At 33.0% G+C, this 17,608-nt stretch overlaps 2 protein-coding genes across 2 annotated transcripts; both read right to left on the reverse strand.

The window, feature by feature from the left end:
* LOC133699655 (heat shock protein 81-1-like) lies at positions 1-2,998 on the reverse strand. The gene is made up of 3 exons (XM_062123002.1): positions 2,736-2,998; positions 2,181-2,322; positions 1-2,064 (listed from the first exon to the last, which is right to left on the reverse strand). Exons 1-3 carry the CDS (start codon positions 2,856-2,858, stop codon positions 209-211), a joined length of 2,121 nt encoding a protein of 706 aa, XP_061978986.1. The 5' UTR covers positions 2,859-2,998; the 3' UTR covers positions 1-208.
* Positions 2,999-5,183: 2,185 nt separating this feature from the next.
* On the reverse strand, positions 5,184-15,991 carry LOC133699663 (probable sphingolipid transporter spinster homolog 2). Its single transcript, XM_062123015.1, has 16 exons — positions 15,563-15,991; positions 14,808-14,939; positions 14,089-14,190; positions 12,920-13,024; positions 12,687-12,762; positions 9,091-9,165; positions 8,790-8,892; positions 8,651-8,716; positions 8,086-8,128; positions 7,817-7,914; positions 7,450-7,526; positions 7,139-7,252; positions 6,556-6,675; positions 6,334-6,462; positions 5,637-5,715; positions 5,184-5,566 (listed from the first exon to the last, which is right to left on the reverse strand). Exons 1-16 carry the CDS (start codon positions 15,619-15,621, stop codon positions 5,436-5,438), a joined length of 1,509 nt encoding a protein of 502 aa, XP_061978999.1. The 5' UTR covers positions 15,622-15,991; the 3' UTR covers positions 5,184-5,435.
* Positions 15,992-17,608: the final 1,617 nt, after the last annotated feature.

Below are 17,608 nucleotides of genomic sequence, written 5' to 3' on the forward strand. Positions count from 1 at the left end.
TGGGGATGAAATTCCATGTACCTTGCTTAAATTGAAAAAGAAACCATGTCTTAATAACAAAAGTAGATACCATCCTTGATAAACCCTAACAAAACCAAAATCAATAATTGTGAAGACTGAGATTAGATTAATGAAGGAGAAGGATAGGAGGGGACCACTCTAGTAGATGCTACTACTTCTTGAGACGGGCCTGTTGCAGTGCCGGGGTTTAGTCAACCTCCTCCATCTTGCTACCCTCCTCAGCATCATCAGCAGCATCTTCCAAAGGAGGCATGTCAGTGTCAGCACCAGCAGTGTCTTCATCAATGCTCAGTCCCAATTTCAGCATTCTGTGGATGCGACTGCCAAAGGTGTTAGGATCATCCAAGCTGAACCCAGATGTTAGCAAAGCAGTCTCAAATAGCAAGAGGACCAGGTCCTTCACTGATTTGTCATTCTTGTCAGCATCAGCCCTCTTCCTCAACTCATCCATGATTGGGTTCTCCGGATTAATCTCCATTGTCTTCTTGCTTGACATATACCCAGCCATGCTGTTATCCCTCAGTGCTTGTGCCTTCATGATTCTTTCCATGTTCGCACTCCAACCATACTCTCCAGTGACCAAGCAGCAGGGAGAGTCCACCACACGATCAGATACCACAACCTTCTCCACCCTGTCACCAAGCACATCCTTGATCACCTTGCACAGACCCTCAAACTTCTCCGTCAACTCTTCTTTCTTCTTTTTCTCATCTTCAGTCTCGTCAATCTTAAGACCTTCCTTGGTTGCAGACACCAATTTCTTTCCTTCAAATTCCTTTAGTTGTCCCACGGCATATTCATCAATTGCATCGACCATATACAGAACCTCATATCCCTTCTTCTTCAGCTTCTCAAGGAACGGGGAGTTCTCAACAGCCTTCTTGCTCTCTCCTGTAATGTAATAGATATCACTCTGGCCCTCCTTCATCCTTGTCACATAATCCTTCAGGCTGGTCAACTCATCACCACTCTTAGTCGAGTGATATCGAAGTAACTCAGCAATCTTAGATTTGTTCTGAGAATCCTCATGAATACCAAGCTTCAAATTCTTAGAGAATGCCTCGTAGAATTTGTCATAATCTTCCTTGTTCTCGGCAATCTCAAAGAAGAGCTCAACGCACTTCTTGACCAAGTTCTTGCGGATAACCTTGAGGATCTTGTTCTGCTGAAGCATTTCTCTTGAAATATTGAGAGGAAGATCCTCAGAATCCACTATACCCTTCACAAAGCTCAAGTATTCAGGCATCAACTCCTCACAGTTGTCCATGATGAAGACACGGCGGACATAGAGCTTGATGTTGTTCTGCTTCTTCTTGGTGTCAAAGAGGTCAAATGGTGCCCTCTTAGGAACAAAGAGGACAGCTTTGAACTCAAGCTGGCCCTCAACTGAGAAGTGCTTCACTGCAAGGTGCTCCTCCCAGTCATTGGTAAGGCTCTTGTAAAAGGCACCATACTCCTCTTTAGTGATCTCCTCTGGTTTCCTCATCCAGATGGGCTTCTGCTTGTTCACCAAAGACCACTCATGTGAAATTTCCTTGATCTTCTTCTTTTTCTTCTCTTCCTTGTCCTTCTCCTCATCAACATCCTCTACATTACCCTCCTCATCCTTCTTATCTTCCTCGTCCTTCTTATCTTCCTCGTCCTCATCATCAGAAATCTCCTTCTCAGTGGTCTTCTCAATCCAAAGGGAAATCGGATAGCTAATAAACTCAGAATGTTTCTTAATCAGATCCTTGAGACGACGCTCCTCAAGGTACTCCAATTGGTCTTCCTTAAGGAAGAGAGTGATCTTAGTACCTCTGCCAAGGTTCTCACCAGAGGTATCCCTGGTGACCGTGAATGAACCACCAGCCTGAGACTCCCACACATACTGCTCATCATCATTGTGTTTGGTGGTGACAACAACCTTGTCAGCAACCAAGTAAGCCGAGTAGAACCCGACGCCAAACTGTCCAATCATACTAACATCAGCGCCAGCAGTAACAGCTTCCATGAACTCCTTGGTTCCAGACCTTGCAATGGTACCGAGGTTGTTCACCAAGTCTGACACACACACGAGAAGAAAAGCAGAATCAGATATCAAACAAAAACAGAATCATAATTAACAATTGCAACAAAATTCAAACATTAATGGTTTCAAACAAAAATTAGATGCTCACCAGACTTGGTCATTCCAATACCACTATCAATAATAGTGAGAGTATTGCTGGCCTTGTCAGGAATAATGTGAATGAAAAGCTCGGGTTGGGCATCGAGCTTGCTCTTGTCAGTCAAACTATCAAATCGAATCTTATCCAAAGCCTATAAAACACAGAAACACGGTAACATCATAAGCTATTGCTACCATCTGCTGATTCGCACCCATTGACTCTACCATTCCAATCAAATCGCACCACATTACACGAAATCTTTAACTTGAGTAAAACACAACAAAGTTTATCAAACAAGCATCGAAGTCCCAAAATTCAACTGAAAAACATTAATACACGTTAATACATAAATTAATTACCCTATTCATACATAAAACGATAAAAAAGAAAAGAAAAGTTTAGATCTTTAACGTCATTAAAACAGAACAACAAGAGGGTTTATCAAACAAAAAATCATAGTCCCAACACTCATCAAAGTCCCGACATTTTAATCACTCTATTCAAACGTAAAACCATGAGACAGATAGATAACAGAAGCAGAAAATTAGATAAAATGAGACATACATCAGAGGAATTGCTGATGAGTTCACGAAGAAATATCTCTTTGTTGCTGTAGAAAGTGTTGATGATCAAACTCAGCAGCTGATTGATCTCAGCTTGGAAAGCAAACGTCTCCGCCTCCGCCATTGTTTTTGCTGTGCTCACAAAGAAGGAAACCGAAACAACACGCCAACACAAGAGATAGTAGAGGGAAAAGGGAGATCTAGGGTTTTGGAAGAAATTGAAGCAATAAAAAGAGGAAGTCTTGAGTGTGGTTTTATAGAAAAAGGGAAGGTCGTTCTTTATTCTAGATCCTTCTTCTCTATGTTGACATTGACATACTAGAATCTTCTTTTCCGTGACCGACCTGTACTTTTAACCAGGCCGTCTTTTTTTTTTTCGTATTTACTATGTAGTAGTAGTAGTAGTAGTGTTCATACCTCCTCTATTGTGCCCTTGCTTTTCTTATTTTCTTTTTCTTTTTCATCCTCAGAACTCAGATTGCCCCGTTGGGCCCACGTTTATAAAAATGATTAAAACGTAAATTACACACACACACACACTCACAGAAGTAGTAGCTTTCGTGCCCGCGTTTTACCGTGAAATCAGACTATATTTTTATACAAAAAATAATATTGAAGTATTAAAATGAAATAAAAAAAAAATTAAAAATCAGTCACGAATAAATATATAACAACACTAATTAGGCCTAGGTAAAACGGGATATCTTGTTAGAGCCGCAGTTCAAATTATATAATTAGAATAATTCAATAAAAAAATAAATATAATTATAGAGTTTTTTAAAAAATATATGTAAATTTTTGAATCTGTGACACGAGTTATTAAATTAAAAGCATCAAATTTAATGTTTTTTTAATTTTTTTATTTTTAACATCAACATATTAAAATCATTATAAAAATAAAAAAAATATTAATTTAAAATTTTTTAAAATTAAATAACAAATGGTAACCGAAATTTTTCAAATCATGGAAATATTGATCTATCTTAGATTAAACGTTAACACATACCATTAATATATCATATAATATCTATCTTAGATTAGCATACGTGGATATCACTGCAACAAAACTCTAAAATGTATGATGAATTTATTATAGTAATAAATATAGTTTATTGTGAATTGTTATAGGGAATTTATTTTTATGATCCTTGATGGAAAAAAAATTGAAAAGTTGAGATTCATGGGTATTTTGGTGTTTTACGTTGACCTATTAGTTATTAAAAAACTGAATAAGGATATTGTTGTTCTTTTTAGATTATTTGTACAATAAAAATATTCTTCTACCTCCAAAGTTAATGAAATTTGAACATATTGACCAAGAGTTTTTTTTTACTTTGCATGAACTTTAAATTAAGTAAAATATTTTTTTGCTCTTGGATAAGACAAAGTAGCTTATATGCATTCAAGGGTATTTTGGTATTTTCATATTGGTTTATTTGTTATTTACAGGGCTATAAAGGGATTTTTAGCAATTTAATAATTATTTTTAACATTAAATTCAAAAAAATTGTGGGTGCGTGTTGGTGACATTCGTGCTCTTTCGACAGCACATGTAATGCCACTATGTCGTTCAAAAATAGCCTTTTGCCATGTTAATGGAAATGCTGCCATGTTCTTTTCCTCTTGGTAAGAAGTGTGTTGGTGGTGGACCAACAATTTATTACTCGTGATTATTTCTTCTCTATTCTTTTTTTTTTTTTTTTTAGTTAAAGTACATGTTTGTTATCTTTTTTTTTTTGTTTTTCAACTTCAGTTTTTATATTTTTTATTGCTTATTTTCTTCCTTCACCCTTTTAAAAAAAAGTTTTTTGTGTTTTTAATTTTGTCTTTAAATTACAATTTTTCATATATTGTTTTTTTCAATTCGGTCATTGTTCTTTTGAATGACCATTTTTACACTTTGATTTTTTATTAAAGTTTTATTAGTATTTAATTTCATCATTTAATCAAAGTATATGTTGTTATATTTTTATTTTTTTTTCAACTTAACATTCATTCTTTTGATTTTTTTTCCTTTTGTTAATTGTTTTTTTCCTTTTAAATTTTTAAATGCCCTCGAATTTATTTTTTATTTCGGTTTCCATCCTTATTTTTTTTTTAATTTTTTTATGTAATTGATTTTTTTTCCAGGTTACATCCATTGGTGTTTGATTTATTTGGGATTAAGGTTCATAGTTTTTCTATTTGTCATATTTCCAATTTAATAACACGGTGACATGTTTTAAGTGTTAATATAGTTAAAAAAAATTTTGCTTTTAACTTCATCACATCAAAATAATTTAAAAATATAATTTCTTAGTTAATTTTAAGTAAAAATAAAATATTCAAAATTTTTAGAATCGTTCCCACACACACCATTAGAGGCATTGACTTAAAGATAATCAATTCATATTCGCAGTAGGAATATAAACCAGAAAAACTTGGGTTTGCGCGTGGACAAGCTCAGAAATTGTGCAGAAAACAAAATGACACCGTATACAATTCCGGTGAAAACTTTATGGTTCTGCCGAAGTCAAACATTACACTTTTTGTTAGAATCTGCAAGGATTATTTAGAGGCATTGAATTAAAGATAATCAATTCCTATCCGCAGTAGGAAGATTAATATATATATACACCAGAAAAACTTGGGTTTGCGCGTGCACAAGCTCAGAAATTGTGCAGAAAACAAAATACTACCGTACACAATTCCAGTGAAAACTTTATGGTTCTGTTTCTGTTGTTCCTGCTGCCTTCCTATCAAGCAAAGGCGTTGTGTTAGATCCGTCAGTTGTAGTCACTTCAGGATGCTCACTTGCTTCATCAAATCTATCCACGCTGTGCAGGAATATACCTGTCGTAGAGCAAAATGGTGAGTTTATGCAACTCTGATATACCATTGACGAATCACTATGAAAAATTACCTATAAACCATATCACAGCTGCTGGAAACAAAATGAATGTCAGAATAAGAGCAGTCTTCCTCCAGTTGTTAGTTTGATCCTGCAAGATATTTTCCACTGTTGAGGTTGAGGAACTAAAATTATCATCATGCAAGCATAAAATAAAAATATCAATCCAATCTTAACGATGTGAAAGTTAAACTTCATAGGTTGATGCTGGGAAGGTATAAACTACAGCAAATCAGGTGATATTGTGATAGATGGATAATCCCAAATTCGAATGAACTCTCTCTGCATGTAGTTTCAAAATAAAACAGCTTCATAGATCCAATTTATAAATGGCAAAATACTCTTCAAAACTGATTTTTTAAAAAGAAGCTACACTCCAGACAAAATCCATGTGTCCCTTTCAGGTCTGCATGAAATTCTGCATAACATATTCAGAATGCTGCGGGTGAAAAAAATTATGTTCACTAATATTTAGCTATCTTCGTTGTCATTTTTCTTTCACTGAATTATTCTGTAGTTTGAGAAATATGCTCACAGGAAAGAACTAGGACCATGCTTCCTTTTTTTCTTTAAGATTCATGAAAATCCTGCAATTTCTTTTCTTTTTTTTGGGAGAAAAACAGATGTATGTTTATCTTTTCTGAAAAAAAAAACATCAGTTCAGCAAAGGCACATCGTTCAAACAAAAATTGAATCTATGAAGGCAAACCTGGAGAACACCAACAAGTGGTGAGGAAGGCACATCTCCAAAGAGGTGAATTGCAACAGTGGAGATAGCCATAGATATTGGTCTCAAACTTGGTTTAACACAGTGAAGACATATGAAATTTACAGGAGCCTGGAAATGAACACAAATATTTGGTACAGTGTTAAAAACACGTGCAATATAAATGCTAAACGTATAACAGATGCTAACAGCAAAATCTAGTACCTGAGTTGCAAAGACAAATAGTTCACCAATAGCAAAAAGGGCAAGGAAGGGATACATGCTCTTAAAACAGAAGGCACTGAAACAAAATATTGCCCCGGCAAATGTAACTGCTGAAAGAAGCTGCAAAGAGTTCAACAATTTCAGAGAAAAAAAGAGTTCAATAATTTTAGAGACATAAACTAATTCAAAGCCAGATATTTAAATAGCCTAGAGCTATTTTGAAAATTCTGAGTCTCGTTAATACCAAAAGTACGTGCAAGCTATTACTTCAATCAGCTGTAAATTATTGACACCTTTGTTCTCCTTAGTATCATTCATGATCATCCAATTAAAATTACTATGTCTTGAGAGCAAGGATATTTAAAATACTGGATGAACAAGAGGGTATTAGTTGAGAAAAGGAGTTCCCTAGAAATGGAAAAAAACAAAAACCGAAGAGATACCAAACACCATTTAGCAATTAAACAAGACAAAATAGTGGATATTCCATACTAATCAGCATAGCAGCTCACGTTGTAAAAATAATTGCACAAGGCACTTAAACATATCTTAGAACATTCCCTTTATATGCAAGACTACGTACCTTAAAAGCATTAGAAATTGTGGAATTTATGAGATCCAGAAGATAACCCCCTGCTAGTGTGCCAACTATACCACAGACTATGGTAATTCCTCCAAATATCAGATCTGCATTGCTCTGCAAAAAAACCACTTCAAGTAGAATAAATACATCATAAACTCACTCTCAACTTTTTGCGATAGTTTATTTTGAAAAGTTTTTACCTTTAATATAAAAGTAATGAGATAGAAAGAAAAAAGAACATTTATGTATTGGGAAGTGTTATCAGTGCTTTTATACTTAATGTCGTTGCCACATCAAATCTGAAAGCTTACCATGTTATAAATGCTATAGCCTGCTTTAGGTCCCCAATATGAATATGCACCAAGGACGAAATTGTACACTATGTAACCTAATAAAAAAAGCCAGATACTGTTCAGGCAATAAGTTTACAGAGATGCAGCAAATCAGCATGATTTCAGAGATGGTAAAATTGCAGATGTCCTGGAAAATACTCATAATGAACAAAATTTCCAGAAAACTAGCTGAGAGTTGACTATCAAGGCAGACAATGAACTAAATAAGACCCGAAAAGACAGTAGGAGCACAAGAAATTAGTTTTAACCTGACATTTTGGTCTTCTTAAAGAAAAGACTAGCTGAAAAGTTGATGGTTAACATAAAGTAGCGTGAAAAAGAATACCTATAACATTCACTACATAAACCTTGTCAAGCAAAAGCACTTTCAAGTCTTTCATAAATCTTGAGAATTGCTTCAAATCAACAAATGCACATTTTGACCTGCAACAAATTTAAATCCAATAAATCACCAACATATCCTAACTTGGATGTGCACGTGCACACACACACACAATGGTGTATAAAAAATCTAAATCGGAAAGATAGCAATATATCTATTACAGTATGCAATCTATACCGCACATGTTATGAGCTAAGGACAGTTAAGCTCACTTGGAAGATTTCATTGAGCCTTTGACAACAGAGACATCTGTATCTGCTTTCAGATGTAAACACAGTTAATAGATTACGAGAAAAAAGTCTTGAATTTATTAGAAACTAAATAACAGAACATAGAGGCACATTAAAAATCCTAAAAGAAAGGGCCTTCGAAAAAGAAATAGATGATAAACCAGTCCACTTGCTCTTCTTTCATGAAAATTTAAACGATGTTGTATGAGGCTGTACTTGGGTGCCTAACGTGATACATAACTCTAGAGATTTTTATCCAACCTATTGTTCCTTTTTGAATCCATCACAGTATAAACGTTATCATCTATTTATGTTGCTTCTTTCCAAATCCATGGTTGTCTAGCCACATGCTTCAAGCAAGTGTTTAAAAACCTCATTCAATTGCATTTCTTTAGAGCTCATTATTTTCTGTGAGATTTTCAAGTGGAAGTGATCAGGTGAGATGGCTTCTCTTCAAATCTTGACTTATTTATTCATTTCTTTAAAATCAGAAAACGTATAGATTATACAAAATAATTAGATTCCATATTATCATTAAACACAGCACCTTGAACTTCCAAAGAAGTTGTCTCTATGGATGTCAGCGCTTCGGTAGATTCAGCAGGAGCAAAACCTGTACCAGTAATTTTTTAGGATCAGCTGGAATTATCTTCAGCTCAAAAAACCAAGATGTAAAGAACCCTCACCTTTCAACTGCAAAGGTTTCATGACAAAACCTAAAACAGCAAATGGAAGCATCAAAACCGCCTCTCCAAAGAAAGCGTAGCGCCAACTGAAATGGTCACCAACCTATTTGAGAATAAGAGAATACAGTTATATAGTAACCCCAGGTGTTGACAGTTTCAAAGCAGATGAAATATGCCATAAATTTTTAATATGAAAAACTAAGAGCTGGTCCTTTCCTCAGAGTAATTCTATTCTATTCTGCATATGTAAGTGAGATTTTCTTTGACGAAAAGAATCTTAACAATCATATAATAAGCTTACCAGTCCACCATATACGTAGCCAGCAGCGTATCCAGCTGGTATAAACATGTAAAACATTCCAAGCCATAAAGTTTTCTGACAAAAACGAGGGTGTAAAACACAGGGTCAGAGCAGATGAAAATTGATGGAATATAACAGCACAAGAAGGAAGTATTCCAAGCCATAAAGTTTTCTGACAAAAACGAGGGTGTAAAACACAGGGTCAGAGCAGATGAAAGTTGATGGAATGTAACAGCACAAGAAGGAAGTATATCACACAATAAAACAAAATCCGCTACTTTTTACACCTTCTGAGGGCATTTAAATGCTAGTTTTTGGTGTTTTTTTCTTTCCAATCCCAGTATTTTTGGAACCCTTTATATTTCACTCTTGTAATCCATTTGCATCATGTTTTGATTCTTGGCTCTATTGGTTGAGAGAGAGAGGAGTGAGAAACGGCTCTGGCCATTGGATTCGACAATATCGGTGTTGACAGTGGTGCAGTGATGGTGCGTCATCCTTAAATTGTTTTTTTTTTTTTGTTTTTTGTTTTAATTTGCTAGGCTGCAGGCCCAGCCCAAGCGGGGGCAGCTCTAGTTTTCCAGGTCCTAAGTGCACAGGCATGGTGCGCTGGCCTATCCTTTTTCTTTTGTTTATCTATTCATTTTATTCTTATTTCCAAAATTGTTTTTATTCCTATTTTTCTTACAAAACCTTCTGAAATTATTTATTTCAATAGCTTCCGATTTGACTTACAAAAAGTTACTTTGAGTTTTTATCTCACAATTCAAATACATTGAACTAATTATCTTGAGTTTGGGTTCGGATTTAATAATTAAAAAGAAACATATAACTATATCAAAATTACAAGTAAAAATGAAACCTATTAATAATATATAAATAGAATAATTAATATTTTTTCTAGTGAAATATAAAATATTGAGACTTAACAATATTTTTTTTTTTTAAATCTCCTAATAAATTTAACATGTATAATTTAAAAATTAATTATTGTATGATAAAATTAAGGAATTCTATTTATTTCTTGTGCACATAATTAAATTTGTCAAACTTAATTTTAGTTAATTTTTTTTGTTTAAATTTATTTTTTTAATGTTTTGATATATTGATATCAAAAATAATTTTTTTTAAAAAAATTAATTTAATATATTTTTAAATAAAATATACTTTAAAAAATATATTTTTTTAAAAAAACTAAAACATTTGATAAGTGGACAATGCATGTACTTCGTGCTAAGTCACATAGTTTTCCCGCATATGTGTAAATTGTTACATGTACATGTACATGTACGTCAAATAAATTATTTTCAATGTTAGAAAAAATATTTAGAGCAACAAAATTATTATTATTTTTTCCTTGTTATTAAATCTAGTTTAATTGGTTAATTTTAAAAACTTGAAACCTAATTCTTTTTCTAATTTAAATTTTAAAATTAAATTACATAGAAATTAGCTCAAATTAAATGAATTGATTTCACAAATTAAAATGCAATCATGATAATTGATTAAAAAATAATTTTAATTTTTAAGAAAACTTCAAGATAATAATTTTAAAAAAAACTATTGAAACAATGACATATTAGATTGGTCTCAGTTCTCAATCAGTCACCAAATAAATTGTGTCATGAACTCCATTGAGTTTAATAATTTGTTTTTTTATAAAATATATTTTTAATTATATAATAAAAATATATAGTTACAACCTAAAAATAAAAAATTATTTGAAACAATGATAACTCTAAAAATAAATAAATAAATCATGCAATTTATTTTCCAATTAATCCAATATTGAAGAATAAAATAGAGAAAAAAACTATTAAAAACAATTAAAATAACGAAAAAAATCATATCCAGTCAGTGAGTGAACTCATCAAACCTATGAACAGGGTAATCCGAGCTAGCACATCAAACTTATGAACCAGGTAATCCGAGCTAGCACATCAAACTTATGAACCAGGTTATAAACCCTAGTTGGGTTATAATTTTTTTTCAAAACTATTTTTTTATTTATTTACATGATAAAAAATATATATACGATCGGAAAATAAAATATCATCCTAATATTGAAATGCTGTAAAAAATTAAGCAACAAGTGAAGATCAAAATTTTTAACATCGCAACACAGGTAATTTATCTTATTGTGTTTAATGAATTTCTCTATCAAAATAAATTTGTTTTAGAAAAATACATAAAATTTATAATAAAAACCTACACACAAAATTTATTGAATAAAAAAAATACAAGGCTGCACATACAAAAAATCTAATATAAAAATCAACATTTTAAAAAGAAAAAAAAACTATGTAAAATTAAGAAAAAATCATAGATAAATCATACCTCCCTCTTTAAAAACTAAACACACCTAATATCATTAAAATATCATCACAAACTAATTAAAATATAAACCAACAATTTATTGAAAAAATTATCAACCAATGCATTATTTTTTTTAAATATAAATTTTGTTATTTAAAAAAATCAGGCCAGCCTAGCATCTGGTCTAATCATGCAATGCCCACGTGCAGGCCTATATTTTTTTAAGTTTAATGGGATGGACAATGCGTCATTCGCCCCATACATCAGGAAAAAAAATGACACGTCGTCTACATCAACAAACAACGCATCATCTGGCCATTGTTGTGGCCGAATACGATGTCCTTTGTTTTTTACCCAAAAAAACTCATCTTCAACCCATTTTTGGCTCAAAACACCTAGGAAACACAATACAGACTTTGTTAAACCAATTTATAGTCATGAAAAACATAAAAAACCGCTGTAAAACCCGAACTCCACCCGAAACAAAAAAAAACTCGCCGAGATCAAATATGATTTTTAACATGTTTTTCAAGTTAAAAAACACATAATCTTAACTCTTCCCATCATACGGAACCATTTAACACAAAAAACGATCGTTTTGGTGATCAAATTCCTCACCAACAGATACTTTCTCTCTTTAAGCTAGAATCTGGCGACCTCCTCTCTCCTCTCCAACCAAAAAAAGATTGAAAATAAGTAAAATGAAGTCTGGTACCAAAATTGAATTTTGTAAAATTTAATGGAGTGGTCACCTAATAGCTAAAAAAGATAAGAGACGCAAATGAATCTTTGACAAAAAATTTCAATCCACCACCTATGTTGCCAGGTTTTCATTTTAGCTCATTTTCTTTCAATTCAACCCTCCCTTACAAAAAAAAACATGCAATTGGGCTCTACTCAAATGAATTTTTAACAAAAATTTTCAATTCGCCACCTATGTTACTTTTTTTTTCATTTCAGTTTTTTTTCTTTCAGTTCAACCCTCTCTAACAAAAAAAAAAACATGCAATTGAGCTCTAATCTGGTTTCAAAAGAGTTCAATTGTGCAAAAAAAAAAAAAAGAGTTCAAGGATCAAATTGAAGATTTTCAAAAATTATACTATTGTAATTCACGGTAAAATATGAGGGTAAATAGTGTTTTTGTAAACAGTAAAAATACCACCCGTTTTAGCTTTATGTAAGTATAATTCCATAGAAGAAATTAATGCAAAGTTAACAGAAATAAAAAACAATCATCAATAATACATAATTTGGCATGATCTAAAAGAAAGAAACGAAACCTTGGCAGGAGGGGCGTTATCATCGATAAAAGGGGCTGCAAGACTTATAAATGAAGCCTCACCAACACCGACTAGCCTAAAAAAAGAACAAAACATCAGAACTGGGGTGCATGAGAAAGCAGCTTATCATTGACATGTGCAAAAACTGTTCTTCCCGTATAAAAGGATATTTTATTTAATTGTTTAGTGAAACAATATTACGAAGAACAGCACAAGATTGATAATGTACTTACATGCGGCAGACTGTAATGCTCCAGAAATTAATTGAAAACCCACAACCAACAACGGCAACCGTCCAAACTGATAATCCAACTCCAATGAGCCTAAATGGATTCACGCTGCAAATTTTCATGAATGCATAAGGGCTCAATAAAGAATTAAATCAATGAGAATTAAATCATAATCTAACTTCTATGCCACAAATTATAAAAGAGAATAAGAAGTCGAATACTCTTTCCTTTAGTTCTACGTGGTTGTGAATGCAACAACAATGCATAAATGCAGGTAACTTGCTCCATTACACCATATCAAGAAACAAGGCAATGAACTGTCCACATTGCCTGCTTGACTGCAAAATGCCAAGCTCATACTTCTACGCCACAAGATGATAGTTCCAGATCCATTGAAGCCCTAGAGGAACTTATTTTTGTGTTTTTATGCATATCTAGTTCTTACGGGATGACTGTTGGGAGATCTTTCAGTTTATGAAAAAAGATAGACAATTTACCAAACACACACTTTAGCAATAAAATACATAAATGAAACATGCATCAGGTAAGGTTTCTGACCAGTGGTTTGGTCAGTTAGTTTTTCTTCTGACTTAGATTAGCTCGCCTTCCCCTTTGCCCCACTTTCTAAATCCTATTTTATAATCTGATAAACTGGCAAACAACTTTTATTGCATATTTCTTGAACCAGCTCCATGAAATCTACATAACATTTTGAACTTGAAAACGATGCACCAGGGAAGACACCTAGCATAGCATAATTGCCGCTTCATAGGCATCCGTGCTTACAAACATCACAAAATAGGGACACTATTCCTAACTTATACATCCCGAGGTATTATGATGGCTATTCCTAGACAAATAGAAGTAAACTTCATGTGACAGAAATGTTTCAGGCATGCTTATCGGAGGTCCCCCATTGCCGTTCTAGGACCTGTCATCAGCATATTAGAACCAAAAGCCTATCTACCAGTGCATTTTACTCACGGGCCATCATATCAATTAAATGTTAGTCTCTCCAATAATTGACCATGTTTTCATTTGAAAATTAGTAAACTTTAGTGGCCCTTTCTTTTCCGCACCATCCAACTCCCTAGAATCATATATATTGAAGTTTTACTTCCAACAATAGTAATTCATCATAAGCTAGGATGAAAGAACTAGAAGCTCATTACCTCTTTGCTAATGATGCAAATATTGGGCAAGCCACGAGAAGTCCAACCATGAAAGCTGAGGATAAAACTCCATCTTCAAAATTGCTCAGGTTAAAATCCCCTCTATGAAAACCAAGTAACTAAAATTAGTCAGAATGTTTTTTTTCCCAGCAAAATAGTATCTATGCTTGCTATTTCCCGTCAACAGTAAGTTCCAGATTAGGCAAGCACGAATACAACGTATATAAGGAATAAAGCAGAATGTATTACAGTTTGACACCCCGGCCACTTAACAGCAGAAGTGATAGGACACAATTCAGAATCTGGTTTCTCAGTCTCTAAAACTTTCACCTTGCAGGTTAAGTAAGGAACAAATTTAGCATACTTGTCTTGTTACTAATACTTACTTTTATCTTTTTGGTTTTATACAAAATGCAAATATAGTTATCATATGCTTATACACGTGTTAACTTGAAGGATCTTTACTTTGAGGGGACGGACAGACACTTTCTTTGTCGAAGTAAAAAATAATGGAATGCTAACATTTTAAATAAACCTACAATGTCCAATCTGTTTCTATTAGAGAGCACATTTAAAAAGGGAAGATCGGCCATCATGTAAAATTAGCATTTCTTCCCCCAAGAACAAGAAAGGAAACAGTGGCCGCAATCACCAAATCCTCCAAAAACAAAAATACAACTTGTATCAGGCTCAAACAAAAGCATCCAAATAGATCTTACTGTATTCCTCTGCCGGATGTGCATGTACCACTTTTTGAGCAGCTTCTACGACTCCCATTGACACCATTGCTTGCAATCGTTCCTCTATCCACATAATTTATCAAGTTGATCACACAAAAGATAACTAGCAGCCTGTAAAGCGAAAATTACAGAGTTCATTAGGCCTAATTTAGCAACTAGAAAGCAAAACACTTCAGATTTGGGCCACAAAATTTGCAATTTATCCTGGAACAACTTTCCCCCAATCTCGGAACGACCACAAAAATTAGATTAAAGAAAGCACAAGAAGCCTATCTGGGCTCAAGGTCCGTCGTCACGAATAACACGGCACGTTAACATATCCAATAACGAAAACAAAAGGGGTAAAAAATCAAGAGCGGTGTCATGTTTTTAACAAGACTTTTCCTATAAATACAAAAAAGTTGAAATTCAATTGCATAATTTGCCAATATTTCCCTCATGATGTATGAAAAAACTAAATATGCATCACCTCAACAACTACAGAAACCTTAATCCAATTATGGTTTTTTTTATAAAAAAAAACTAATACTAGCACAAAAACGTAAAAAATCAATCTTTAAATTCCCAAAATATCCATCCATTCATGCATAAAAAATATTCATATACATACCCAAAATAAGATATTTTTTGATCTTATTCTAAAATATGCAAGAAAACCCACAGCCCGGAACCAAAAACTGAAACTAAAAAAATCCTGTTCAGGCCTCAACGTTCAAAACCCATAAAAAAGGTACCTCTCTGGAGTGAACCATGAAGGTTTGGGAGGTGATAATGCAGTGGAACTACTCGCCATCTCTATGACCACAGTTCGGTTGTTTCTTTTAAAACTTATAGGACTGCATGACAAGCTGTACGGCACAGCAACGCTAGTTTCTTCTCAATGATGAATACGACACGAACACACAAACTAATTGGACCTGAGCAGTTGAAAGAAATTACTTTTCCTGCCAGTGTTTCGGTTCCTTAACACGAAAGTTTTTTCGTGTTAAGAAGCCAAATAAAGAATGTAATAAAGAGGTGGGAGGTGGTAGGTGGTAGATATCGTGACTATTCTCTTGAATGGTAGTTTGAGAAAGAAAGGGAGAAAGACAGAGAGAGATTTTACTTGATCCCTCCCCTCTGTCCCTCCCTTTCTTCAAAAAAATCTTAAGCCAGGTTATTTTTTCTTTCTTTTTTTTAATTGGCTTAAATGGCGAGAGGGGTTTTCAGTAAATTAATTTAACTTTTTCCCAACACTAAAGGGTAAGGCTTTGGCTTCAAGCGATGAGCAAAGATGCTTCCATTACCGCTTGCTTAGTAATGATTTTATTGTTAAAGACTTAAATCTATCGAAAACGAATCTGGAATCTGGTAGTTTATTCCTTGATTTTTTTCGAGTTTGGGTTTGGATCTTCTGTGTCAGCCTCATTTATGTGCCTTGGTTTGTTGACAGAAGATGGCACTCAGGGTTGACACGTCAACAGATAGTAATGGGGCAATTATGATTTCGGGGGTATTTACTGAAAGTTATCGTGAGGCTGGGTTATTAAATAGCACTGGATCGGGACTCTAGAATGCTTTAAACCTGACCGACAGTTTTTCAACCCGAGAAAAAAAAGGAGAAAATCTGTTTAATGAGAAATAATTAACTAACAAAACACTAAATTATTGTAACCATCCTCATAAGAATAGTGTTTTGAATTTTATTTTGTGTTTTTTATTTTATTTTTTAATAATATAATTTTTTTATTTAGATTTTTTAATATTAAATTATATTTGAAAATTGTGTTTCATATTTTTTTTGTTTTTTTATTTGGTTATATATTAATATCTTGTATTTAATTTTTTTCCAACCTTGAATATTACATCAATTGAATTTGGAGCTTTATAATTTTTTTTATTTATTTTCTATAAATTTATTTTAATTTCATGACTCAGGTCACGAGTTTAACATGTTACTCCGGATTAACTTATTGTTTTTTTTTTGTTAATTTTTTTTATCCTTCAACACTGGATTGGTTAAAAATTGAACTTTGTAATTTTTTCTATTTTACTTTTTATAAGGTTATCCCGATCTTTTGACCTAAATTGTTGGTTTGGCAAGTTAACCCGAGTTGATTTTATTTATTTTTTTGGGACTGTTTTTTAATTTAATAATTTTTAATTGGGCTTCATGATTTTTTTTTTGTTTTATATAAAGTTATTTTAATTTACTGATCAAAGGTGTGAGTTTCACAAGTTGACCTGAGTTGACTCGCTTCATTTTTTAATTGAATGTTTTTTTTTCAATTTCACCCTCTACAATCTCAATCATTTTTTTTTAAGTTTATCCTTCAATATTGAGTTCTTTAGGATTTGAGCACTGTTATATTTTTTAATTTTTTTTAGAGTTATCTTGATCTCGTGAATTTAGTTTTTTTTCCTTAAGTTCAATCTTTAACATTGTATCAATTGGAAACGGAGCTTCATAATTTTTTTTTTATTTTTTTTTATGAAGTTATCATGATCTTGCGACCCAGGTCACGAGTTTAATTAGTTAGTTTGGGTTGACGTGGGTTGTTTCTTGGTTTTTTTTTTAATTGATTTATTTTAATTTTATTTTTCAACATTAGGTTAGTTGAAAATTAGGGTTCGTGATTTTTTTTTATTTACTTTCAATGAAGTTTTCTCGATCTCATTATCTAAGTTGCGAGTTTTGGCAAGTTAACTTGAATTGACTTGAGTAGTTTTTGTTCTTTTTTTAATTTTGTCCCTTGACATTAGGTTGAACAATGATTGACCTTCATAATTTATTTTGATGT

The sequence above is a fragment of the Populus nigra genome, chromosome 1 (assembly GCF_951802175.1).
Source record: "Populus nigra chromosome 1, ddPopNigr1.1, whole genome shotgun sequence".
In the NCBI taxonomy this organism is placed as follows: Eukaryota; Viridiplantae; Streptophyta; class Magnoliopsida; order Malpighiales; family Salicaceae; genus Populus; species Populus nigra.